Here is a 27,731-nt window from a genome sequence, read left to right as displayed (position 1 = left end):
AAAGTTGCAGAAGTGTATACTTTCTTCCCCCATCTATCCAAAGCTCTGGAATCTCTGTCAGAAGGTACTGGATTTTTTGCAATGGAAGCCTTAACCCCTTTTTGGACCCTGGGAAATAGTTTCTGGATCAGCAGAAGGGTTTTTGTAAAGAAAGTTGAGAGAGTCAGGTACTCTACAGTACCTGTCTGGCTTGGCTGGAGCAGGGGGCAAAGAATCGGGAGATAAGCTGGATTCAGAGAACACATCATCCACAATGTCTAGCACAGGCGGAATAGCCAGTGGCCTGTGCTGAGGCAATAAAAGGAAATCCCTGAGCCTTTTCTTGGCTTCTGAGTAATCTTGACTTTCCCAATGGAAATGCTCCCTCATGGTATGTAAAGTTTCCCCAAAAGAATAATCCTCAGGAGGAGAGGCTGAAGGGATAGATTCTTCAGCATCAGAGTCCTCATAGGGGGGGTAGAGAGTATCCCTGGTCTGAAGAGGAATCAAAGGAAATGGAAACCTGATCAGAGGAATCATAGTCTGTATCCTGCCTACGCCTTTTCTCAGGAGGGGGGTGGGAACCCCTGATTAGATTAATGAGGTCTTCGGCCATTTTAAGCATCTGTTTCTTAGGCATGGAGGACTGTCCAGGAGAATGCTGTACTTGTTTCTTTGTCTTTATTGGTACCTTTGCCTTGGCTGTTGTTTTAATGGTAAGTTGTGAAGATCTGAAAACACCCTCAGAAGCCAATGCCTGCTCAGCGGCTCCGGACCCATCTGAGGGATTAGTTTCTGTAGGCCCAATACCTTGAGTTTCCAGAGGCCAAGTTGTCTCCACGTGGGAGTCAGAAGCGGCCTGTGGCTCTGAGGTAGCGGTGTCAAAGGCTGCGAAAGCGCCTCACTGAGAACCGGTGAACCGGCGACTGGCCTAGAAGAGGATTCGTCGTTGGTTTTGGACCTTGGATGCCTGTCTTTATCCTTGTCTCTGCGTTTTTTCGGTATTGAGGTCGTCGGTTGATCCGACGGCATGGTATAATTAAACCTTCGGCCAAAGTAGTGCAAATCAAAATCAAAATGTCTTTTTATAGTGCGTTTGTTAAATCTAGAACAAAACTGGCAACTAGTGACGTCGTGATCAGGGCCTAGGCATGGAATACAGTAAGAGTGGAAGTCCTTATGAGGTATTTGCTTCCCACAAGAAATACAATTATTAACTTTTTCTGACATCGGTCTGAGGCAAGAAAAAAGTTTCCCTAACAGGGTACTTAGCTTTATTGAAGACTTCGGATCTGAAATTCGACTTCGAAAATCTCAGGAGTCGGCCGACCGGCACTTGCGAACTGCTTCTGCTTTGGGCACCGCGTGGCAAGAAAGACTGAAGAAAATGGTGTTGGATGCATCTTATATACCCCAGGCGCACTGACGTCAGGGAAAAAGCGACAGCAACCGATGCCGGACCAAGACTTTGGAACTCTGGGCGACCGCGGGACCGCCTGACGGCAGGATAACCCAAGTGTAATGACTGCAGCAGTGTAACAGTATGAACATCATCTGATAGTACATGTAGCCTGCTTCAAAGTGTAGGTAACTTCTGCAAGATTCCCTGACTGGGATGTGCAGGTATGCTTCTTTTAAATCTAGTGTTGCCAACCAGGCGTTTTTGCCTAGCATAGGGAGCAACTGGTGAAGAGTCAGCATCTTGAATTTTGGAATCACCAAACAGGTGTTAAGAATAGACAGGTCCAGGATAGGACGCCCATGAACTGTCTTTTCTGGGTACCAGGAAAAGTCTCAAGTAGAAACCTTGTCCCTTTTCCTCTTCTGGTACCAACTGAATAGCGTCTATACTTAAAAGAGAAAGTAATTGCTTTTGGGCCTCTGCCCACTGATTTGGGGGTAGATCTGGCCATCCACTTGGTGTTGGTAACATGTGGAAGTGAAATCTGTATCCCTGGGACACTATATTTAGAACCCATTTGTCCTGGGTAATGAGTTCCCAGTTATTTGCATGAAGAGCAACTTTCCCCCCAAAGGGGCAGTTTGTTGAGAAGTGTTTGGAAGTTTTAAAAGGAAGTCACTGAGACACTTTACCACAGGGGGAAGTTTTATTACTCCCAGATTTGGAAGTAGAGGCCACCCACTGCTTAGTCCTGTGCGTAACCTGGGACTGAAGCCTGGGAGCTCTGCTGTATCTGGGATTGGATTGAGAAACTCTGGAAGACGCAGGAAAGGACCAATTCTTGGAAGGCCAATGCCTACTAAACCTTGGAGGTTGTACTTGTAAAAAATCTTTAACAGTTTGCATAGATTTTGCTTTTTCCTCCATCTTCTTAAGAACTTCTTCTGCCTTGTTGCCAAACAGGCGGTCCTGGTTTAAGGGAGCATCCAGTAATTTTGCTTTAACATGATCTGGCAAGGACTGCTCCTTAAGCCAAGCATGCCTTCTAAGAACAGACCCAGTTACAGCAGCCTGCAAGATGCCTCTAGTGAATCAAAACCACATTGCAAAGTACGTTTTCCAACTTGTTCAGCTGAGTGCAGTAAATCCAGTAAATCCTTATTTTCAGCACAATCAGGGATCAACATTTTCTGTTTAAGCAATCCAATAATATGCTGCTGATACTTATATGAAACTGGCAGTTTAAAGCCCTAATGGCCAGAGCTACAGAAGTGTATACCTTCTTACCCCATCTATCCAGTGCCCTGGAGTCTCTATCAGAGGGGGTAGGATTTTTGGCAGTAGTAGCTTTAATACCCTTGGGTCCCTGTGAAATGGTCTCAGGGTCCGCAGTAAGATTTTTAAAAAGGAACTTGTGAGAGTCAGAGACCCTGTAATATCTATCAGGTTTTCTGGCAGCAGCAGGAAAAGAATCAGGGGCCAAGCTAGATTCCGAAAAGGCATCATCAACAATGTCTAGTACAGAAGATATGGCTAAAGGCCTGTGCTGGGGCAGTAGTAAGAAATGCCTAAGCCTCTTTTTAGAATCAGAGAAATCCTGACATTCCCATCGAAAACGCTCCCTGAGAGTATGCAAGGTTTCACCAAAAGAGAAATCTCCTGGGGGAGAAGCAGAGGGAATATAGTCCTCAGCATCAGAATCCTCATAGGTAAGAAAAGGGTAAATACTGATCAGAGGAAAAGTACAGTTTTGTACCTATCATAAATGTAGATGTCCGATAGATATGCAACTCCAGTCATAACATATGGGTTGTCCTGCCTCAGGCAGCCCTCGGTCGGCCGGATTCCAAAGTCTGGGTCCGACGTCGGCTGATGTCGCATTTCTCTCCGTCAGAGCGGCTGAAGTATATAAGCATCAGCCGACGCCATCTTCTTCAGTGTTTCTTGCCCCAGATGCCAGGTGCCCTCCAATGAAGGCTGTAATCAAATTGGAAGACAAAAATAGGTTTCCAGACAATAAATAAGCAATAAACAGATACACCATAACAGATATCCCCAGCTAAGGATAATAGGGATAGGAGTGGACCCAAGGCAAAGAGAGGAAGGAGGGAGGGAAAACCCGACTGCAGTTGCATATCTATCGGACATCTACATTTATGGTAGGTACAAAACTGTACTATGTCCTTCAAGAATGCAACTGCAGTCATAACATATGGGTTGAATACCATAGCTTAGCTGGGGGAGGTGGTATGCTCTAGGAAAAGGATGGTGTAGCTATCAATCCCTGCAGGACTGCCGAAGCAAACCCTGCTCTGGATCTGGAATATAAAGGGAGGTTGTAGTGTTTGGAAAATGTATGCACGGAGCTCCATGTGGCAGCTTGTAGAATGTCTTTTGTAGGCACCCCTCTTAAAAAAGCTGTAGAGGTGGCTGTAGCTCTGGTGGAGTGTGGTCTGACATTGGCTGGCACACTCTTTCCATGGAAGGAATAACAGAATCTGATGCAATGTCCAATCCATTTTGAAATTGTCTGTTTGGAAATTGCTTTTCCTTAAGGGCGTAAGCTACAAAAAGCTGATCAGACTTCCTACTGGTCTTGGTTCTGTCTAGGTAGTAGCGAAGTTGTCTGTGTATGTCCAAGATATGTAACAGTCTTTCCCCTTTGTTCTCAGGATTGGGAAAAAAGGTAGGCAGATGAATTGCTTGATTTAAAGAAACCCTGGATACCACTTTTGGCAGAAAAGTAGGGTTGGTTCGTAGGGAGACCCTGTCTCTGTGAAAAGTTATGAATGGTGGAATTGCCATTAAGGCCTGTAATTCCGAAACCCTTCTTGCTGAGGTTATGGCCAGAAGGAAAGCTGTCTTCCAGGAAAGAAATTGTAACTCCACAGAAGCTGCTGGCTCGAAGGGAGGTAAAGTCAATTTTTCTAGGACAAAATTGAGGTCCCAAGCTGGTACTGGTGCCTTTCTTGGGGGCTTTATATTTTTGATTCCTCTAAGAAATTGCCTTAGCAAAGGATGTGAAAACACAGGTGGATCAGTGTTGTATCTAGCTGAGATAGCTGAAGCATGTATTTTTATGGAAGAGTATGAGAGTCCGTTGTGTAACATATCTGCCAAGTATTCCAGAATGAGAGGGATGCTCAAAAGTAATGCATCATGACCCTTGTTGGCATTCTAAATGCTGAATCTCTTCCATTTGGCTGAGTAAGCCTTTCTGGTGGATGGTCTGCGGGCTTCTGTTAGTATCCGCTGAACTTCCTTGGAGAGAGGTAAATTGAGGTTATTTATGGGATTTCCCAAGCTGTTAGCTGTAGAGTCTGGATGTTGGGATGAATAGTCCTTAAGTTGTGTTGGGTCAGAAATTGAGGCCATTGTGGAAGGGCCCACGTTTTGTTGTGACATATGCTCCGTAGTAGTGGGTACCAGTGTTGTCTTGGCCAGTCTGGAGCTATTAGGATCCCCTTCGGTTGCTCTGCCTTGATCTTTAATAACACTGTGGTCATCAGTGGCAGGGGTGGAAATGCATAAATTATTAGGGAGCTCCAGTTGAATGAGAGGGCATCTACTTTCCATGCTTGTGGATGATATGTCCTTGAGCAGAACTTTTGTAAGTGATGATTGAGGTGGGAGGCAAATAGGTCCACGTCCGGCCTGCCCCATCTCGAGGTGAGTCGTATAAAGATGTCTGGATGTAGCCTCCATTTGTGGGGGTCCAGGAAATTCCTGCTTAGACTGTCCGCCTGAACATTGTCTTTGCCTGGAACAAACTGGGATTGTAGCTGTATGTTTAGACCCAGTGATTTTTCCCAAAGATTCATTGTCAGTCTGCAAAGGGGGTAAGAATGAGTGCCCCCTGCTTGTTTATGTACCACATCACAGTGGTGTTGTCTGTCCGCATTAGTAGGTGGCCTTGTTGAAGTTGTTGTCCAAAGGCCTCGATGGCATGCATTACTGCTAGCATTTCTTTTTGGTTGATATGCAGATGTGTTTCCTTTGGGGACCATTACCATCTGCCCTCCATGTGCGCCCCCCCCATCCAAGGTCTGAGGCGTCTGTGGTCATTGTCTGTGTTATCTGAGGTTTTTTGAACGACATGCCTGTGTTTAACTGGCTTACTGTGGCCCACCATAGAAATTCCTTTTGTAGACATGGAATGAGTGGAATAATTGCTTCTAGGTTGTTCCTGTGTTGAGACCATAAGCTTTTTAAGTACCATTGAAGCTTTCTCATGTGTAGTCTTGCTAGTGGGACCAAGAGAATGCAGGATGCCATGTAACCCAGGGCCTGTAGGAAACTCCTTGCAGTCATCTGGGTGAGCTTTGCTAAACTTTTGAAGTAATGAGTTAACTTCCCTCATGGAATGCAGAACTTCCCCAAAAGAAATATCCTCAGGAGGGGAGGCCGAGGGGATGGTGTCCTCTGCATCTGAATCCTCATAGGTCTGGATGGGCTCTTCCTGGCTTTCAGAGGGAACAGAGTCCTCAGAATCTTCATCTGAGGGCAGAGGGTCAGGGGGTTCAACCCTGGGCCTCTTATCAGGAGGAGGCTGGGATCCTCTCTCAGGATGGGCCTGGGAGCCTCTGATCAGAGAAATTAAATCTGCGGCCATGGACATGATCTAGGTATGTTTTTAGCAGTAAGATGTTTGGACTTGCTGGTTGCCTTGGCACGTGTGTAGGCCTTGATAGACATGGACATGGGAGGCCTAGCCGCTCCAAGTGCAGGAGTTACCTTATCAACAGCAATGGTCTTGGGTATTTCCTCGGTTTCGGTATCTGGAGGAAAATCAATAACTGGCGTCGGAGTGGCCTCCGGTATCGGAGGTATCGGTAATGCGGTGTCTTCGGTTCGCAGCGGTGGAATAACCGCCTCAGAGGGAACCGGAGCACTCGCGGTTAGTTTTGGCATGGTGTCGGTTGAAGACGCGGGCCGAGGATGCCGGTCCCGGTCTTTTCATTTCTTAGGAGTCTGCGTTGTCGGTTGTTCCGACGGCATTGTATAATCAAATTTTTCGCTGAAAAAGTCTTCAGCGAACTCCACCCGGCGCCTGAGAGTGCGCTTGTTGAAGCGAGCACAGGCGGCACAGGCCGAGACGTCGTGGTCTGGGCCAAGGCAAGGGAAGCAGTAAGAGTGGAAATCCTTATGAGGTATTTGTTTACCACAAGACAAACAATTATTCACTTTTTCAGTAATTTCTGACATCGGCTGAGGCAAGAAAAGGTCCCCAACGGGGTACTTAGCTTTTTTGATGACTTCGGTTTCAAGAATACAGGAGCTGACCGACCGGCACTTGCGAACTGCTTCTGCTTCGGGCACCGCACGGCAAGAAAGACTGAAGAAGATGGCGTCGGCTGATGCTTATATACTCCAGCAGCTCTGACGTCGGGAGAGAAATGCGACATCAGCTGACGTCGGACCCAGACTTTGGAATCCGGCCGACCGAGGGCTGCCTGAGGCAGGACAACCCATATGTTATGACTGCAGTTGCATTCTTGAAGGACATCAGAAAATTCAGAATCCTGGTCAGAAGTATCATAAGCAAACTCAGACCTAGGTCTCTTAAGAAGGGGAAGGCTAGCTTCACCTGATTAAAGTAAGAAGGTCTTTAGCCATTCTTATCATTTGTTTTTTAGGCACAGAGATCTGACTAATGTGGGTCTGGGTGTCAGTTTTCTAGGCATGGTATGAAATTTAGGCCTTGAGGAAGAAGATGGAGTTGGTTTAATATGCAAGTCAGTAGGCCTGAATACACCCTCAGAAGCTGGTGCCTGCACAGTGGCTCCGGACCCATCCAAGGTACAGACATCCGCAGGTTCCACAACTGAAGCAAAGGCCTGCGAATCTGAAGAAATGGGTATCAGGGGCTGCGAAAGCGCCTCACTGAGTACCGGCAAACTGGCGAAAGGCTTAGGAGAAGCGTCGTCATCAGTTTTGGACCTAGGTGGCCTCTGTCTGTCTTTATCTCTGCGTTTTTTCAGAATATCGTTAGTCGGATGGCTTAACGAAGACCTATCAGGATAATTGAACCAAGCACCAAAACATTTAAAAGCGAAAATATACCATTGACGGATAGTTCGTGGATTAAATAAGCACAAAACCGACAGTGAGGTACGTTGTGGTCAAGGCCTAGGCAAGGAATACAGTACGAATGAAAATCTTTATGAGGTACTTGCTTTCCACAAGAAATGCAATTATTTACTTTTACTGACATTGGTTTAGAGCAAGCAAAAGTTTCCCCAACAGGGTACTTAGCTTTTAATTGAAGACTTTGGTTCTGAAACTCGAAAATGAAAATTTCAGGAGTCGGATGACTGGCACTTGCGAACTGCTTCTGCTTCGGGCACCTCACGCCAAGAAAGACTGATGTAATAGCATCGGCTGCATGTTTTTCCCCTGACGATCTGACGTCACAGAAGAAAAGACAGCCACCGACGCAGGACCCAAGACTTTGTTAATCAGGTCGACTGAGGGCTACTGCAAGCAGATAACCCAAATGTGATGACTGCAACAGTGAAACACGAAGAACATCTATAGAGTGCATCCAATCATACTTGCAGAACAGCGGCAGAACAGGCTGAGATGTGATCATCAGAAACTCTAGAGTGTTTGACAAATGGATTCAAATTGTTGAGATCCAACATTGGTCTTAGGTCCCCATTTTTCTTTGGCAGTAAAAAGAATCTCATGCAAGTTCTGGATCCCAGGTGGGACTGCCTGGATGATTCTTCCAGCAGCTTTTCTACTTCTTTGGCTGCTGCTTTCCTCTGACTGGGTGGAAAATTCAGAATTCCTCTACATTTCTACTGGGAAAGTGAAAGACAAAAGGGTATGCAGTAACCTCTGGATACTATACTCTGTACCCAAGTATCTGTGGTGATGGTTGTTCAGGCTTCTGGGTGCAGGGATAAGTTCCCTGACTGCCTCCAGAGTGCAGTAGTTGGGCAACCTTTCAGGAGCACTGAACGAGCTTCTCAGCAAATGGACCTCTGAAGTCCTTGTGTTGCGGGCATCTTCTGCTGCGTGGGCAGTGTCTACTGTTGGGAGCCCCCCCCCCTCATCATGGGAAGAACTGTCTCCACTGGATTCCTGTGAAAACCCATGCAACTTGTGGAACCATGTTTTCCTACCAAGTCTCTGGTTCTGTAAAAAAAAAAGTCCACTGAGGAGTAGAAAAATGAAACATCACAGAAGATGTCTTCCCCATCCTGCTCAATCCTGTAGAATGTCGCTTTCACCTTGGGGCCAAACAAGGTGGATCCATCAAAGGGAAAATTTATTAATGATGACTTGAAGGGCTCCACAAAATCATAAAAAGACGCATCCAGCTGTGCCTTCTCAAAGCAATTCCTGAACCCATGACTCTCAAAGTGCCTTCCGTGGCATGAGAAATCAAACTCAAGGAGGCATCTGATAATGAATGAAGGGTGGCCCGTTGCGAACAGTCTTGTCCTCCACTGACATGGGCCCCAAGAACTCATTGGAAAACTTGATCAAGTCCTTCTGAAATCTCATCACATATGTCAAATAACTTAGCAAACTAAGGGCGAAGTTCACTGAAGCATAAACACGCTTTCCAAATCTGTCCAGCTACTTGGATTCCCTGTTCGGGGGTGGATAGAGAAGTTTTGTTCAGCAGACTGCTGCTTGGTGGCCACTGATACCACCACAGCATCCACTGAGGGACCTTTGTTCCAATAGGAATTATCCTTTGAAACTACAAGGTATTCATCGGGACACTCTGAGATCAGCTCCGTGACATCGGGATCCTTCCACGATCAATGGGAGATGAGGTCCACAACTTCATCCGCCACCGACACTACCCAGGATGTAAGTCGAGCTCACTCTAAAATCCTCGAGAATCACTGACTCCTCCTGGGAGGGGGAATCAGAAAAAACAACCACCTCTCAATCTCAAAAGTTCAAGTATTTCACTGAAGGAGACATCCTCAAGGAGCAATCTGGAGCACCACCATGTCAACAAAGTTGGTGTCTTCTGCCAAGGATTCCTGCAGGGAATTTAAGTGTCTTCTTTTGCACATATGCTTCTAAAAGGGGCTCCATGGTGGGATGTCCCAGGGAGGACTCCTAAGTGTGAGCCAAGTCCTGGATAAGGACCATCTTCAAGCTTGAACAGGCTAGCTGCCCCGATGGGACAGGATGAAGAGACTCAGTGCCCAAGGCAGACAGCTGTGGAGAGGGTGGACCCACAGAGATAGAAAATATTCTCTTTTCCACTACCGCTAAGGTAAAGATCATGGGAGAACACAGGATTGTTCCCCAGTAGGAGCCAAAGCCACCTGCACAGGACAGCTCAGAACATCTCCATGATCGTGAAGAAAAGGTAGAAGGGAACAATCCTTTCAGAACAAATTTGTTATGGTACACGACAAGCATATGATGACTGAATCCCACATAAATCTCACACTCCACATTTAAATGAGCTGACCCCAAGGCAATAAACACATTCCTGGTGGGCATCCAAGTTGGAAATCTTATGCCCACATGAGGAAAGTACAGTTTTGTACCTACCATAAATGTAGATGTCCGATAGATATGCAACTGTAGTCATAACATATGGGTTTGTCCTGCCTCAGGCATCCCTCGGTCGGCCGGATTCCAAAGTCTGGGTCCGGCGTCGGCTGATGTCGCATTTCTCTCCGACGTCAGAGCGGCTGGAGTATATAAGCATCAGCCGACGCCATCTTCTTCAGTGTTTCTTGCCCCAGATGCCAGGTGCCCTCCAAGGAAGGCTGTAATCAAATTGGAAGACAAAAATAGGTTTCCAGACAACAAATAAGCAATAAACAGATACACCATAACAGATATCCCCAGCTAAGGATAACAGGGAGAGGAGTGGACCCAAGGCATAGAGGGGAAGGAGGGAGGAAAACCGACTGCAGTTGCATATCTATCGGACATCTACATTTATGGTAGGTACAAAACTGTACTATGTCCTTCAAGAATGCAACTGCAGTCATAACATATGGGTTGAATACCAAAGCTTAGCTGGGGAGGTGGTATGCTCTAAGAAAGGGATGGTGTAGCTATCAATCCCTGCAGGACTGCCAAGCAAAGCCTGCTCTGGATCTGGAATATAAAGGGAGGTTGTAGTGTTTGGAAAATGTATGCACGGAGCTCCATGTAGCAGCTTCTAGAATGTCTTTTGCAGGCACCCCTCTTAAAAAAGCTGTAGAGGTGGCTGTAGCTCTGGTGGAGTGTGGTCTGTCATTGGCTGGCGCACACTTTCCATGGAAGGAATAACAGAATCTGATGCAATGTCCAATCCATTTTGAAATTGTCTGTTTAGAAATTGCTTTTCCTTGTACTCCAGGGGCGTAAGCTACAAAAAGCTGATCAGACTTCCTACTGGTCTTGGTTCTGTCTAGGTAGTAGCGAAGTTGTCTGTGTATGTCCAAGGCATGTAACAGTCTTTCCCCTTTGTTCTCAGGATTGGGAAAGAAAGTAGGCAGGTGAATTGCTTGACTTAAGAAACCCTAGATACCACTTTTGGCAGAAAGGTAGGTTTGGTTCGTAAGGAGACCCTGTCTCTGTGAAAAGTTATGAACGGTGGTGTTGCCATTAAGGCCTGTAATTTCGAAACCCTTCTTGCTGAGGTAATGGCCAACAGGAAAGCTGTCTTCCAGGAAAGAAATTGTAAATCCACAGAAGCTGCTGGCTCGAAGGGAGGTAGAGTCAATTTTTCTAGGACAAAATTGAGGTCCCAAGCTGGTACTGGTGCCTTTCTTGGGGGCTTTATATTCTTGATTCCTCTAAGAAATTGCCTTAACAAAGGATGTGAAAACACAGGTGGGTCAGTGTTGTATCTAGCTGAGATAGCTGAAGCATGAATTTTTATGGAAGAGTATGAGAGTCCTTTATGTAGCATATCTGCCAAGTATTCCAGGATGAGAGGAATGCTCAAAAGTGATGCATCATGACCCTTGTTGGTATTCCAAATGCTGAATCTCTTCCATTTGGCTGAGTAAGCCTTTCTGGTGGATGGTCTGCGGGCTTCTGTTAGTATCTGCTGAACTTCCTTGGAGAGAGGTAAATCAAGGTTAGTTATGGGATTTCCCAAGCTGTTAGCTGTAGCGTCTGGATGTTGGGATGAACTGTCCTGAAGTTGTGTTGAGTCAAAAGTTGGGGCCATTGTGGAAGGGCCCACGTTTTGTTGTGACATATGCTCCGTAGTAGTGGGTACCAGTGTTGTCTTGGCCAGTCTGGAGCTATTAGGATCCCCTTCGGCTTGTCTGCTTTGATCTTTAATAACACTGTGGTCATCAGTGGCAGAGGTGGAAATGCATAAATTATCAGGGAGCTCCAGTTGAATGAGAGGGCATCTATTTTCCATGCTTGTGGATGATATGTCCTTGAGCAGAACTTTTTAAGTGGTGATTGAGGTGGGAGGCAAATAGGTCTACGTCCGGCCTGCCCCATGTCGAGGTGAGTCGTAAGAAGATGTCTGGATGTAGCCTCCATTCGTGGGGGTCTAGGAAATTCCTGCTTAGACTGTCCGCCAGAACATTGTCTTTGCCTGGAACAAACTGGGATTGTAACTATGTTTAGACCCAGTGATTTTTCCCAAAGATTCATTGTCAGTCTGCAAAGGGGGTAAGAATGAGTGCCCCCCTGCTTGTTTATGTACCACATCACTGTGGTGTTGTCTGTCCGTATTAATAGATGGCCTTGTTGAAGTTGTTGCCCAAAGGCCTCGATGGCATTCATTACTGCTAGCATTTCTTTTTGATTGATATGCAGATTTGTTTCCTTTGGAGACCATTGTCCTTGAATACATCTGCCCTCCATGTGCGCCCCCCATCCAAGGTCTGAGGCGTCTGTGGTCATGGTCTGTGTTATCTGAGGTTTTTTGAACGACATACCTATGTTTGACTGGCTTGCTGTGGCCCACCATAGAAATTCCTTTTGAAGACATGGAATGAGTGGGATAGTTGCTTATAGGTTGTTGCTGTATTGAGACCATAAGCTTTTTAAGTACCATTGAAGCTTTCTCATGTGTAGTCTTGCTAGTGGAACCAGGAGAATGCAGGATGCCGTGTAACCCAGGGCCTGTAGGAAACTCCTTGCAGTCATCTGGGTGAGCTTTGCTAAACTTTTGAAGTAATGGGTTAACTTCTTTTGCTTGTCTTCTGTCAGGTAAGCCATTTGAGAGACTGTGTCCAGTTTGGCTCCTAAGAAGGTTATTTGCTGGGATGGCTGAAGTCTTGACTTTTGAAAGTTGACTGTGTATCCCAGAGCCTGTAGCAAGTGTATGACATAATTCAAGTTTTTGTCAAGGTTAGTTTGTTGTCCGCTTGTATGAGGCAATCGTCCAGGTATGGGTAGATTTGAATCCCCTGGAGCCTGCAATGAGCAATTACTGATGCCAGGCATTTCGTGAATACTCTGGGTGCAGTAGATAAGCCAAATGGCAATGCTGAGAATTGATAATGCTCTGGCCCTGCAAGAAATCTGAGGTATCTTCTGCAGCTGTGTCTGATAGGGACATGCAGGTATGCCTCCTTGAGGTCCAGAGTAATCAGCCAAGACCCCTTGCCCAGCATGGGAAGGAGTTGCTGTAGAGTCAGCATTTTGAACTTTGGTACTATGAGAAAAGTGTTTAAAGCGGACAAGTCCAGTATTGGTCTCCATTGAGTTTCTTTTCTTGGAACAAGGAACAGTCTTGAGTAAAACCCCTGACCTTGTTCTTGTTGTGGAACTTTTTCTATTGCTTTGATCTGTGCAAGCAGAGAAATTTGATTGATAGCCTCTGCCCTCAGATTTTGTGGAAGGTTTGGCATGCCTTGTTTTCTTGGCAAGGTATGAAAATGTAACCTGTAACCGTGGTCTATAATGTCCAAAATCCATTTGTCTTTTGTCAGTTTGTGCCAATTTTCTGAAAACAGAGATAACTTTCCACCCAAAGGAGCTTCTGTTTGCTCCTTGGTTAGCGGAACTAGAGGAAAGTCATTGAGATTGTCCCTGCGGGGCAGGAGAAACCCCTGTGTCACTTCTTTGGTTTGTTGGTTGCCATTGTCGTCCCCTGTAGGATCCTCTGTATTGTCCTCTTCCTCGGCCACGCCTGTTTTTGCCCCTTTGAAATCTTTCAGGATTAGGAAAGGACCAGTTTTTAGAAGGCCAGTTCCTGCTGAATTTGGGCGGCTGAACCTGGAGGAAATCTTTTATTGTCTGAACTGACTTGGCTTTTTCCTCAATGGACTTTAACACATCTTTAGCATTAGCACCAAAAAGCTTGTTCTTTCCCAAGGGTGCGTCAAGAAGTTTTGCCTTAACATGATCTGGTAAAGGTTGTTCTTTTAACCATGCATGTCTACGAATGACCGCCCTTGTCATAGCTGCCCTACATGAAGCCTCCAATGAATCATATCCACACTGTAGAAAGTGATTGCTAACCTGTTGAGCATTATGCACAGCCTCCTGCAAAGACTTCCTATCTAAGGGTTCAGGAGAGGCCAATGTTTTCTGTAAATCATCTAACAGGAAATCCTGATATTGAAACATGTGAAAGAGACAATTGAGAGCTCTCATAGATAAAGTAGTGGAGGTGTAAACCTTCTTCCCCCATCTCTCTATGGACCTTGCTTCCCTGTTGGAAGGCAAAGGGTTTTTGGAGGTGGTAGCTGAAACCCCTTTAGGCCCCTGGGAAATTGTTTCTAAATCAACAGCATGGGCCTTAAAGAAATGAGAATGGGTTTCTGGGACCCTATAGTATCTGTCAGGCTTGACAGGAGCAGGAGGAAGAGTATCAGGGGTAACACTGGAGTCAGAGTACAAATCATCCAAAACATCAAGCACAGGAGGTATAGCTAAGGGTCTGTGTTGGGGCTTTTTAAGGAAGGTTCGAAGGCGCTTTCTGGAATCTGAATATTCCTGACCTTGCCACTTAAAATGCTCCCTCATGGAATGCAGAACTTCCCCAAAATAAATATCCTCAGGAGGGGAGGCTGAGGGAATGGAGTCCTCTGCATCTGAATCCTCATAGGTCTGGAAGGGCTCTTCCTGGCTTTCAGAGTGAACAGAGTCCTCAGAATCTTCATCTGAAGGAAGAGGGTCAGAGGGTTCAACCCTGGGCCTCTTGTCAGGAGGAGGCTGGGATCCTCTCTCAGGATGGGCCTGGGAACCTCTGATCAGGGAAATTAAATCTGCGGCCATAGACATGATTTGAGTTTCAGGAGTAGGCTGAGGTAAAGTTTTAGCAGTAAGATGCTTGGACTTGCTGGCTGCCTTAGCACGTGTGTAGGCCTTGATAGACATGGACATGGGAGGCCTAGCCGCTCCACGTGCACGAGTGACCTTATCAACAGCAATGGTCTCGGGTATTTCCTCGGTTTCGGTATCTGGAGGAAAATCAATAACTGGCGTCTGAGTGGCCTCTGGTATCGGAGGTATCGGTAATGCGGTGTCTTCTGTTCGGAGCGGTGGAATAACCGCCTCAGAGGGAACCGGGGCACTCGCGGTTAGTTTTGGCGTGGTGTCGGTGGAAGACGCGGGCCGAGGATGTCGGTCCCAGTCTTTTCATTTCTTAGGAGTCTGCGTTGTCGGTTGTTCCGACGGCATTGTATAATCAAATTTGTCGCCGAAAAAGTCTTCTGCGAACTCCGCCCGGCGCCTGAGAGTGCGCTTATTGAAGCGAGCACAGGCGGCACAGGCCGAGACATCGTGGTCTGGGCCAAGGCAAGGGAGGCAGTAAGAGTGGAAATCCTTATGAGGTATTTGTTTACCACAAGACAAACAATTATTTACTTTTTCAGTAATTTCTGACATCAGCTGAGGCAAGAAAAGGTCCCCAACGGGGTACTTAGCTTTTTTGATGACTTCGGTTTCGAAGAATACAGGAGCTGACCGACCGGCACTTGCGAACTGCTTCTGCTTCGGGCACCGCGCGGCAAGAAAGACTGAAGAAGATGGCGTCGGCTGATGCTTATATACTCCAGCCGCTCTGACGTCGCAGAGAAATGCGGCATCAGCCGACGCCGGACCCAGACTTTGGAATCCGGCCGACTGAGGGATGCCTGAGGCAGGACAACCCATATGTTATGACTGCAGTTGCATTCTTGAAGGACATCATTTCTTTAATCAAACTGGCTTATCAGGAAGGAAAGGCTATTGTAGCAATGATTATTCAAACATCTACTGTTATTTAAGTTCACTTACGAAACTGCAATATAAAAACAAAACACTACAAGAAATGTGTACAGTGAACCAAAAACCAAACGCAACACTTTCAGACGTTACCAAAGCAAAGTCAAATGACCAGTTTAGTTAGCGCTTTTGTCTACTAAAAACAGGTTGGACTTCTTCAGAGCCAGACCAAATATCCATCATTCATCTAGTTTTGGTGCAGCTGGCTAAAAAGTAGGTTTATACAATATTAGCAAAAGAAATTAAAGAATACATACCTCCACACGAACCCATTTTCCTTCATGAAATAATAAGCACCATTTACCACAAAATGGTACTGACAGAAATTGGTCTGACGTAACAGGCTAGAAGAAAAGAAATGTCTAAATGAAAAAAACATTTTAGTTTAATTTTGATGTACAACACAATCCTATTCAAATTGAATTAATATCATAAATTTTAAATGGCCTCATAGTAGAGAGGAATAAAGTCCTTACTGCAACCCATACTGTCTGGCCTTTTTTTATTGGGGGGGGGGGGGTGAATATGACAGGCAGGTTTACACAATTCTGCTGGCTAACAACAAAAATAAAAAGTATGTACTTACCATAAAGATAGAACTCTGTCATCTGTCTCAGTCTGGTTCAACCTGTGGGTTTATTGGATCCAGCACTGGCCAAATCCCCTACACTAACTCACCAGGCTCTACTACCCTACCCGCAATGGCCCACTCTCTCACAGACACCTCAGACAATCGAGTTGCAAATTATATCTGCCACATAAAGGAAGACGACAAAGGAAACCAAGAAAAACAGAGCAACCAAACCTCCCCCACTTGGTTATCTTAGGCAAAAAGACTCACCAAAAAGGTAGGGAAGGTTGAACCAGACGAAGACAGACACCACAGACAGTACAGCTGTGTACACTTACCATAAATGTAGATGTTCGAGTGTATTCACTGCTGCAGTCATCACACTTGGGTTATCTGCCTGCAGGTAGCCCTTAGTCGTCCTGAATACTTGGAATTTCTGCATCGGATGCTGTCGCCTCTTCCATGACATCAGATCATTAAGGGTATAAAACATGCAGCCGATGCAATTACATCAGTTTTTTTTTTTTGCCCCAGATGTCAGGAGCCCCTAAAACAGGAAGCAATCACATGGTGTGTAACACTCTCCAGTAGAAAGTAAATACCACTGCCATAAGATATGGTCAAAAAAGAGGACAGGTAGAAAGTATAGAAAAGACAGGGGGCTGGAAGGAGGGTAACCAGGACTGCAACAGTGAATACACTCGAACATCTACATTTATGGTAAGTGTACACAATTGTACTATGTTCTTCATGTTTCACTGTTGCAGTCATCACACTTGGGTTGATTCCTAAAGCTGAGGAAGGGTGGAGGCAGTCAAAAAAGTATTAGGGCTGGCTAACAGGCCTTGTGAGACTGCTGTGGCAAATCCAGCTCTGGATTTAGAAAAGATAGGTAAGTGGTAATGCTTGAAGGTGTGTACAGAACTCCAGGTTGCAGCTTCCAGGATGTCCCTGGTAGGGACTCCCCTGAGAAATGCTGTAAAAGTTGAGGTAGCCCCAGTGGAATGAGGTCTGATCCCCTGTGGGGTAGGTTTTCCATGGTGTTTGTAGCAGAAATACATGCTGTGTGCTATCCATTTAGAAATGGTTTGCTTTGAAATGGCCTTGCCCTCTGTCCCTGTAGCAAAGCTGACGAGTAGCTGGTCAGATTTTCTGAAAGGTTTAGTCCTGTCAAGGTAAAATCCGAGGTGTCTCTGCACGTCCCCCAAACAGTGCAGGTTCCTTTTCCCTTTATTTTGAAGATTCGGAAAAAAGGTTGGTAAATGGATGGATTGGTTTAAAGCCACACTGGATACCACCTTGGGCATAAATGATAGGTTAGTCCTGAGGGAAACCCTGTCCGCATGGAGCTCTCTTTGGGGGTCTTAAATTGTTAGCTTCTCTCAGGAACTGTTTGATCAGAGGGTGAGAGAAGAGGGGTGGGCTTCAGTATTGTAATGAGCTGAGATGGCAGAGGCATGAATCTTAACTGATGAGGACAGGCCTTTGTGGAGCAGCTCTGCCAGATAATCTAGGATTTGAGGTAAGGTGGGCACGGCTGTGTCCTTTCCTTGAGACTGGCTCCAAGAACAGTATCTTTTCCACTTTTCTGAAAAGGATTTCCTAGTACTAGGCCTCCTGGCATCAAGGATAACATCCAGCACCTGTTTGCTGAGGGTTGCTGATGATGTATTCAGGGAATAAGCCAGGCTGCCAGGTTTAGGGTTTGCAGCTGAGGATACAAAATCTGTCTATCCTGCTGGGACAGCAGAGTAGGGGTCTGATGTAGGTGCTAGAGTGGCACTGCTGTCAGAATGCATAGGAGTGGGTACCAGTGCTGGCGTGGCCAGTCTGGTGCAACAAAGAATGTCCTTGGCCTGTACTGTTTGATCTTGAGTAGTACTTTTGAAATGAAGGACAGAGGGGGAAAGGCACAGATTGAGAGGTTTTCCCATGTAAAGGATATGGCATCCACTTTCCATGCTTGGCTGTGGGGAATTCTGGTGCAAAATTTGCTTAGTTGATGGTATTGGGGGGGGGGGCAAAGAGATCCACTTCTGGTGTCCCCCACCTGTGTATTAGAAGTTTCAATGAGGTGGGTTCCAGTTTCCACTAGTGTGGGTCCATTAGATTTCTGCTTAAGTCGTCTGCCAGTAAATTTTGTTTGCCTGGCAGGAACTGAACTTGCAGGTGCACTTGATAGACCTGCAGAGTGGGTAGAAACGAGTTCCCCCCTGCTTATGTACAACATAAAGTACAGTTGTGTACACTTACCATAAATGTAGATGTTCGAGTGTCTTCACTGTTGCAGTCATGACTGTGGGGTTCTCCCCTGCCGGCAGGCAGTCCTCAGTCGGCCAGAATCCCAAAGTCTGGGTCCGGCGTCGGCTGCTCAGCCATGCTCCCTGACGTCAGAGCACCAGGAGTACAAAGCTGGCAGCTGACGCCATCTTCTCCAGTTTTTCTTGCCCCAGATGTCAGGTGTTCCAAAATGAGTAAAGTCCCATACCCTTTGCAAATACACCTCAGAAGAAGGGTGAAGAAGGGAACCACACAAAAGTAAAAATAAGAGGGGACAGCAGGGAGGGTAACCCAGACTGCAACAGTGAAGACACTCGAACATCTGCATTTATGGTAAGTGTACACAACTGTACTATGTTCATCGTGTTTCACTGTTGCAGTCATGACTGTAGGGTTGAATCCCAAAGCAGAATAAAAGGGAGGCGGTCAAAGTAGAGGGGGCGGCTAAAAGGCCCTGCAAGACTGCAGAAGCAAAGCCTGCCCTAGACTTAGAGTAGATAGGTAGATTGTAGTGCTTAGAAAAAGTATGCACTGAACTCCAAGTTGCAGCTTCCAAAATGTCTTTGGTAGGAACTCCCCTGAGGAAGGCAGCAGCTCTGGTAGAGTGAGTCCTTATACTCCCTGGGATTTGCTTTCCATGGTGTGAATAACAAATACTGATTCCATGAGCAATCCATTTAGAAATGGTCCGTTTTGAAATGGCTTTACCTTGGGAACTTGAAGCATAAGAAACAAACAATTGCTCTGATTTCCTGATGTCCTTGGTTCTGCTCAGGTAAAAATGTAGTTGTCTGTGTACATCCAAGGAATGCAAGATCCTTCCCCCCCCTATTTTGAGGACTGGGGAAAAAAGTTGGCAGGTGAATAGTTTGATTTAAAGCCACTTTGGAAACCACCTTAGGCATGAAAGTAGGATTAGTCCTTAAAGACACCCTGTCTTGGTGAAAAATAATATAAGGTTCCACAGCCATGAGAGCTTGCAACTCCGAAACTTTCCTGGCAGAGGTCACAGCTAACAGGATGGCTGTCTTCCAAGATAAAAACTTGATGTCAGATGTGGCAGCAGGCTCAAAAGGAGGTAAGGTGAGTTTTTCCAAAACATAGTTGAGATCCCAGGCAGGAATGGGTGGAGATCTAGGGCGCCTTAAAGTTCTTAGCTCCTCTGAGAAACTGTCTCATGAGCTGGTGGGAAAAGATTGGAGGGTCTGTATTATAATGAGCAGAAATAGCAGAGGCATGTATCTTTATGGAAGAAAAAAAGAGAGACCCTTATGTAAGAGGTCTGTCAGGTAAAGTAAAATCAGAGGAATATTAGGAATAAGAGGATCCGAATCCTGAGCCTGCATCCAGGTGCAAAATCTTTTCCATTTTCCTGAATAAGATTTTCTATTGCTAGGACGTCTGGCTTCTAAAATGACATCCATAACCTGCTTGGGTAGGAGAGAATGAATCATAGACCCTGGATTAGCCAGGCTGAGAGTTTTGACATGGGAGTGCAGAACTTGACCCTGGTGTTGGGACAGAAGGTTCAGAGTCTGAGGTAAAACCCAAGGGGGCTCCAGAGAAAGGTTTTTCAGTGTTGGGTACCAAAACTGTCGAGGCCAATTTGGGGCCAGTAAAATTATCATCTTGGGCTTGTCCTGCTTGATCTTTAATAACACCCGTGGAAAAAGAGGTAGAGGCGGGAAGGCATACCCCGAGAGGTTTCTCCAACTGAATGATAGTGCATCCACTTTCCAAACTAGTTTGTGGAATGTCCTTGTGCAAAAAATCTATAGTTGATGATTGAGGTGGGATGCAAAGAGGTCTATGTGAGGACATCCCCAGACTGCTGTAATCATCTTGAATATTTCGGTGTCCAGCATCCATTCGTGTGGGTCTGACAGGTTTCTGCTCAGACTGTCTGCCAGGATGTTTTGCTTCCCTGGTAGAAACTGAGCTTGAAGGTCCAGTTTGTAAGCTAGAGCTGTGTTCCATAGATTCATGGCTAGTCTGCAAAGGGGATAGGAATGTGATCCCCCCTGCTTGTTTATGTACCACATAACTGTGGTGTTGTCTGTCCGTATCAGTAGTTGTCCTGGTTGTAGAAGATTCCTGAAGGCCAATAGAGCATTCTGAATGGCTAACATTTCCTTTAAATTGATATGCAGTGCTTCTGATCCTTTGTCCAAAGGCCCTGCAGACAGTTGCCCTGAAAATGGGCTCCCCATGCATAATCTGAGGCGTCCGTGGTTAGTATCTGACTGGCTGGAGGCAGACTGAAGGCTTTCCCTTTGTTCTGAGTACATGCCTTGGACCACCAAAGGAATTCCTTTTGAAGACCAGGCAGGACGGTGATCTGTATGTCTAAACTGTGGCAATGCTGAGACCATACACTTTTTAGGTACCACTGTATTTTCCTCATATGTAGTCTTGCATATGGTACGAGAAGGATGCAGGAGGCCATGTAACCCAAAGCCTGCAGGAATTTCCTTGCAGATAGCTGAGTTAACGATACCAAGGTTTTGAAAGTTGAAGCCAGCTGTAATTGTTTTTCGTATGTCAGAAATGCCATCTGGGTTGTTGTGTTTAGAAGAGCACCCAGAAAAGTTATCTGTTGTGAGGGTGTAAAATTTGACTTTTTTATGTTTACAGTGAATCCCAGGAACTTGAGAAGTTTCTGAACAAATTCTAGATGCTGGAGTAAGACATCCTTGCTGTCTGCCTGAATAAGACAGTCGTCCAGATAAGGGTAAATTTGAATTCCCTTGAGTCTGCAATAAGCTACTACTGGAGCCAGGTATTTGGTGAAGACCCTGGGCACAGTAGACAATCCAAAGGGCAGCGCAGAGAATTGATAGTGCCTCGATCCGGCCTTGAACCTGAAGTACTTTCTGCACTCCTGCCTGATGGGAATGTGTAAATAAGCCTCCTTTAAATCCAAAGTTACCATCCATGCATTTTTGGTCAGCAATGGAAGTAGCTGCTGTAGAGTAAGCATCTTGAATTTTGGTATCTCGGGAAAAGTGTTCAAGACTGACAGATCCAGAATGGGTCTCCATGAATTTTGCTTTCTGGGGACTAGAAAGAGCCTTGAGTAAAAACCTTGTCCCATTTCTGAAAGTGGAACCAGTTCTATGGCTTTCATAGCCAAGAGGGCTTCCACCTGGTTTAAGGCCTCTAACCATTGATGTTTTGGTAGATCCGGCCATCCGCTTGGTCTTGGTAGGGTATGAAAATGGAATTTGTAACCTCTTGAAACCACATCCAGAACCCACTTGTCTTAGGTTATATGAGTCCAATTTGGGTGAAAAAGAGAAAGTTTTCCTCCGAGAGGGGCTTCCAGGCAAGAAGTTCCTGCAGCCCAACAGAGGGAGTCATTGAGCCTGTTTTCTATGAGCTTGCGACCTGTCCTCTCCTCCTCTAGGGGTGGAAGCAGTCCACTGTCTTGGTCAATAAGAGGCTTGTGTTTGGGGCCTTCCTCGGGAGCGTCTGTATCTACCCCTCTGAGGTCTGTCTGAATTGGGAAAGGACCAATTTTTAGTAGGCCAATTCCTACTAAATCTGGGTGGCTGTACTTATAAGAAATCCTTAACCGTTTGCATGGATTTTGCCTTGTCCTCCATATTCTTTTATCACCTCTTCAGCCTTAGATCCAAACAAAACATTATGCTGAACAGGAGCATCCAATAACTTAGCTTTTACTTGATCTGGCAAGTTTTGTTCCTTTAACCAAGCATGCCTTCTAATGACTGTGCCAGAGGCAGCAGCCCTACAAGAAGCCTCCAAGGCATCAAAACCACAGTGTAAACCATGCTTCCCTACTTGTTCAGTGGCATGCATTAAGTCATGTAATTCCTTATCATCTGCACAAGCGGAAATGGAAGTTAGCTTTTGTTTCAAAACAGACAGAAGAAATTGCTGGTATTTCAGCATATGAAATTGACAGTTTAAAGCCCTAATAGATAAAGTTGCAGAAGTGTACACTTTTTTTGCCCCATCTTTCTAAAGATCTGGAATCCTTCTCAGTGGGAATGGGTTTTTTAGCAGTAGCGGCCTTAACCCCCTTAGGGCCCTGAGAAATTGTTTCAGGATCAGCAGTAGGATTCTTGTATAAAAACTGGTGGGAATCAGGAACCCTATAATATCTTGTCTGTCTTAACAGGAGCTGTAGGAAAAGAGTCAGGAGTTAAGTTATCCTCCGAAAAAGCATCATCCACAATATCCAAAATAGGAGGGATAGCCAGGGGTCAATATTGGGGAAGAAGAAGAAAATCCCCAAGTACTCCTGCCCTTCCCAGTGAAAATGATCCCTCATTTCACGTAGTGTTTCCCCAAAAGAAAAATCCTCAAGGGGAGAAGCTGAATGAATCGATTCCTCAGCATCAGAATCCTCATAAGGAGGGAAAGAATCCTGGTCAGAAGAAGAAACTGAAGAAACAGAAGCCTGATCAGAGGAGTCATAATACAATTCCTGCCTTGGCCTTTTATCTGGAGGGGGATGTGAACCCCTAATCATACTAAGTAAGTCCTCCGCCATCTTAAGTAACTGTTTCTGAGACTTGGGTCCCAGATCAGAAGAGGCCTGGGCTGTAGTCTTTGATTTGGAAGGAGTCTTTGCCTTTGTCTTTTTCATTGCCTTTATCAGAAGCTGAGTAGGCCTGAAAACCCCTTCGGAAGCCAGTACCTGCACAACGGCTCCGGACCCATCTGAAGGAGCATTGTCCGAAGGTCATACAACTGAAATATTCAAAGGCCTAGTTGGCTCCTCGTGGGAGTCCGTTTCGGCTATCGGTTCCGAAATGGCCGACGACAGGGGCTGCAAAAGCACCTCACTGACGACGGCCAAACCTGAAGCTGGCTCTGCTTGTACAATATCGTCTGATTTGGACCTCGGAGGCCTGTCTTTATCCTTGAGTCGTTTGTGAACTCCGGTAGCCGGAAGCGTGTCCGACGACATTTTGTAATTAAAACGCCTACCGAAGTAATGAAAAGCAAAATTGTACATTCGTTTAATCGTACGTTGATTAAATCTAGCACAAAACCGACAACTAGCTACGTCGTGGTCAGGGCCTAAGCAAGGAATACAGTAAAAATGAAAATCCTTATGAGGTATTTGCTTCCCACATGAAATACAATTAACTTTTTCTGACATCGGACTGGAGCAAGAAAAAAGTTTCCCCAACGGGGTACTTAGCTTTGAGTAGGAGAAGAAAGTCTTCGGACTAAAGTACGTTTAGAAAAAATGGTCAGGAGTCAGCCGACCGGCACTTGCGAACTGCTATCACCGCACGTCAAGAAAGACTGGAGAACATGGCGTCGGCTGCCAGCTTTGTACTCCTGGCGCTCTGACGTCAGGGAGCATGGCTGAACAGCCGACGCCGGACTCAGACTTTGAGATTCTGGCCAACCGAGGACTGCCTGCCGGCAGGGGAGAACCCCACAATCATGACTGCAACAGTGAAACACGAACATCTGTGGTGCTGTCTTTATCGAGAGTTGTCCTGGCAGGATAGGGTATTTGAAGGCTGTCAGTGCATTTTGTACAGCTAACATTTCTTTTTGATTGATATGCAGTTGAATTTCTCCTGGGCTCCATTTGCCTGCCATGTGAGCCCCCCATGCATAGTCTGATGCATCTGTTGTCAGGGTTTGGGCAGCGGGGGGGGATGGGTGTTGAGTGGAAGGGAGTCCCCTGTTGTGGTTGCAAGACTCTGCTCACCAGAAGAACTCTGCCCTTAGGCAAGGAATGATAGGAATCACTGTTTCCAGGTCCTGAGAATGTTGACACCAGAGACTTTTTAAGTACAACTGAAGTTTCCTCATATGCTGTCTTGCATATGGAATTAGTAGAATGCATGAGGCCATAAACCCTAGGGCTTGCAGTATTTTTCTTGCAGATAGCTGGGCTTGGGTGGCCAGTAGTTTGAAGTAATTTGTTAAATAAACCTGCTTTTCTGGAGTGAGGAATAACATCTGGGAAGTTGTGTTCAAGCTTGCTCCCAGGAATACAATTTTTGGCTGGGTACCAGAAGTGATTTATTTTCGTTGATGGTATACCGCAGAGAAGTTAGGAGTCTCCTTACACATGTCAGGTGCTGAAGTAGCAATTCCTGACTGTCTGCCTGAATCAGGCAATCGTCTAAGTATGGGTAAATTTGAATATTTCTCTGCCTGCAGTATGCAATGGCTAGAGCCAGTAAAGTACAGTTGTGTACACTTACCATAAATGTAGACGTTCGAGTGTATTCCATGTTGCAGTCATTACATTTGGGTAATCCTGCTGGCAGGTTGCCCTCAGTCTGCCTGAATTCCAAAGTCTTGGGTCCTGCGTCGGCTGCTGTCGCCCCTTCCCTGACGTCAGGTCGTCAGGGGTATAAAAGATGCGGCAGACACCATTTTCTTTAGTTTTTCTTGCCCCAGATGTCAGGTGCCCCCTAAAAGGGTAGCCAAAATTTATATATATATATATATAAATACATGCACCAATATAAACTTTACCTTCATCTACAAGCAAATACACCACATAGGTTGTATAAATCAGAGAAGGAAACATAGGTTCCATCAGAAGAAAGGGGGATGGCAGGTGGGTAACCTGGACTGCAACAGTGAATACACTCGAACATCTACATTTATAAGTGTACACAACTGTACTAAGTTCTTCGTGTTTCACTGTTGCAGTCATTATATTTGGGTAGAGTCCCAAAGCTAAGTTTGGGAGGCTGGAGTTAAACAGCATTATGAGTAGCTATGAGGCCCTGCAGAACTGCAGTGGCAAAGCCTGCCTGGATTTAGAGTAGAATGGCAGATGATAGTGCTTTGTAAAGGTGTGCACTGAACTCCAAGTAGCAGCCTCTAAAATGTCCTTGGTAGGTACTCCCCTGAGAAAGGCTGCTGAAGTGGCTGCAGCTCTGGTTGAGTGTGGCCTAATGCCCTTAGGTACTGGCTTGCCATGGTATACATAGCAGAAATGAATGCAGTGGCCTATCCACTTTGAAATAGTCTGCTTTGAGATAGCCTTTCCTTGTGATCCTGCAGCATATGCCACTAGTAATTGCTCTGTCTTTCTGAAAACTTTGGTTCTGTCCAAGTAGAATCTAAGCTGTGTATGTCCAAAGAATGCAGAATTCTCTCCCTCTTGTTCTGTGGATTTGGGTAAAACGTTGGCAGGTGAACAGTTTGGTTGAGAGCCACACTGGACACCACCTTAGGCATAAATGTTGGGTTTGTCCTCAGAGACCCTGTCTGGATAAAAAATGATAAAAGGTTCCACAGCCATGACTGCCTGTAGCTCTGAAACTTGTCTTGCAGAAGTTATTGCTAGGAGCAGAGCTATTTTCCAAGATAAAAACTTTATATCAGCAGTAGCCGCTGGCACAAAAGGAGGCAGGGTGAGTTTTTCCAAGACATAGTTGAGGTCCCATGCAGGCATTGGTGATCTCCTCGGCGGTCTTACATTTGTGACTCCTCTGAGGTACTGCTTTAATAAAGGATGAGAATATATTGGTGGCTCTACATTGTAATCAGCTGAAATTGCAGGGGCATGAATTTTAATAGATGAAAAAGATAAACATTTGTCTAGCATCTCAGTTAAGTATTTCAAAATCTGAGGAATATTTGGCACAGCTGTATCAGTTCCTTGTGCCTGGTTCCAAGCACAGAATCCCTTCCATTTTCCAGCATAAGATTTTCTAGTATTAGGTCTTCTGGCTTCCAAAATGACATCCATCACAGCTTTACTGAGAGGAGTGTTTTGAATGACTACATTATTCGCCATGCTGTCAGGTTTAAAGTTCTGAGTTGGCTGTGTAAGATCTGACTGTTCTGCTGGGACAGTAGCTAAGGTATTTGAGGTAAGGTCCAAGCTGGGCATTGAGACAAGCTCCTTAGTATTGGATACCAGTACTGGAGGGGCCAGTCTGGGGCAATCAGTATCATCCTTGGCTTCTCCTGTCTGACCTTTAGGAGTACCTTGGGGAGGAAAGGCAGAGGGGGAAATGCATATAACTGATAGGTCTTTCCAGCTGAAAGATAGGGCGTCCACTTTCCATGCTTGTCTGTGATAATTCCTTGTGCAGAATCTTTTTAGTTGGTAGTTGTGAGTGGATGCAAATAGATCTATGTCTGGGCATCCCCATTTTCGTGTTATTATGCTGAAGACTTGTGGGTCCAGGTGCCACTGGTGGGGATCCATGAGGTTTCTGCTTAGTTCGCCTGCCAGAGTATTTTTCCTTCCTGGCAGGAATTGTGCCTGCAGATGTACTTGGTAAGTCAATGCTGTGTCCCACAAAGTCATGGCTAGTCTGCAAAGGGGGTAAGAATATGTGCCCCCATGCTTGTTTATATACCACATGACCGTGGTGTTGTCTGTCTATCAGTAGTTGTCCTGGATGATGTAGGTCCTTGAAGGCTGTCAGGGCATTTTGAACTGCTAGCATCTCTTTTTGATTGATATGTAGGTGCATTTGTTTTGAGGTCCATGTGCCCAGAATGCATCTTCCTGCCAAGTGGGCCCCACAGGCATAATTTGATGCATCCGTTGTTAGTGTCTGCCTGGCTGGGTGTAATGTGAATGGCTGTCCCTTATTTTGGTGACAAGCCTTTGCCCACCATCAAAACTCCTGTTGCAGGCAGGGAATGAGAGTAATCATAGTTTCCAGGCTGTGGCAATGTTGAGTCCAAACACTTTTTTAGGTACCACTGAAGTTTCCTCATATGCAGTCTTGCATATGGAATTAGTAGGATGCAGGATGCCATGAAGCCCAAAGCCTGCAGAATTTTTCTTGCAGATAACTGGGCCATTGTTGCCAACATTTTGAAATAGGTAGTCAGTTGCCTTTGTTTGTCTGGCATGAGATAAGCCATCTGGGCAGTTGTATTTAAGCTTGCACCCAGGAATATTATCTCTTGAGAGAGTACTAAGTTTTGATTTCTTTTCGTTGACTGTGTACCCTAGGCATGTTAGAGGGTACAGCCAGATGCTGTAGAAGAATGTCCTTGTTCTCTGCTTGAATTTGACAATTGTCCAAGTAAGGATATATTTGTATTCCTCTTTGTCTGCAGAATGCAATTACTAGTGCCAGGCACTTTGTAAAGACCCTGGGAGCAGTAGATAAGCCAAAGTGGAGTGCAGAGAATTGGTAATGCATTGAGCCAGCCTTGAATCTGAGGTATCTTCTACATATTTGTCTGATTGGGACTTGCAGGTATGCCTCTTTTAGGTCTAAAGTCACAAGCCAAGCGTTCATGCCCAGCATGGACAGAAGCTGCTGCAAAGTCAACATCTTGAATTTTGGTATATCCAGGAATGTGTTTAAAATATACAGATACAGTATTGGCCTCCAGGCTTTGTCCTTT

At 45.6% G+C, this 27,731-nt stretch overlaps 1 protein-coding gene across 1 annotated transcript in view; it reads right to left on the bottom strand.

Annotated features, from left to right (window-relative positions):
- The window catches only part of TDRD7 (tudor domain containing 7), a 1,553,655-nt gene that overhangs the window by 1,017,518 nt on the left and 508,406 nt on the right, over nucleotides 1-27,731 (bottom strand). The window contains exon 6 of the mRNA XM_044060339.1: nucleotides 15,802-15,888. Within this exon, the coding sequence (XP_043916274.1) occupies nucleotides 15,802-15,888 (87 nt within the window). The remainder of the gene's footprint in view (nucleotides 1-15,801; nucleotides 15,889-27,731) is intronic.

This window comes from Protopterus annectens, chromosome 2.part0, assembly GCF_019279795.1.
Source record: "Protopterus annectens isolate FY-2018-M chromosome 2.part0, PAN1.0, whole genome shotgun sequence".
NCBI lineage: Eukaryota > Metazoa > Chordata > Ceratodontiformes > Protopteridae > Protopterus > Protopterus annectens.
This window is presented reverse-complemented; position numbering and strand designations above follow the sequence as displayed.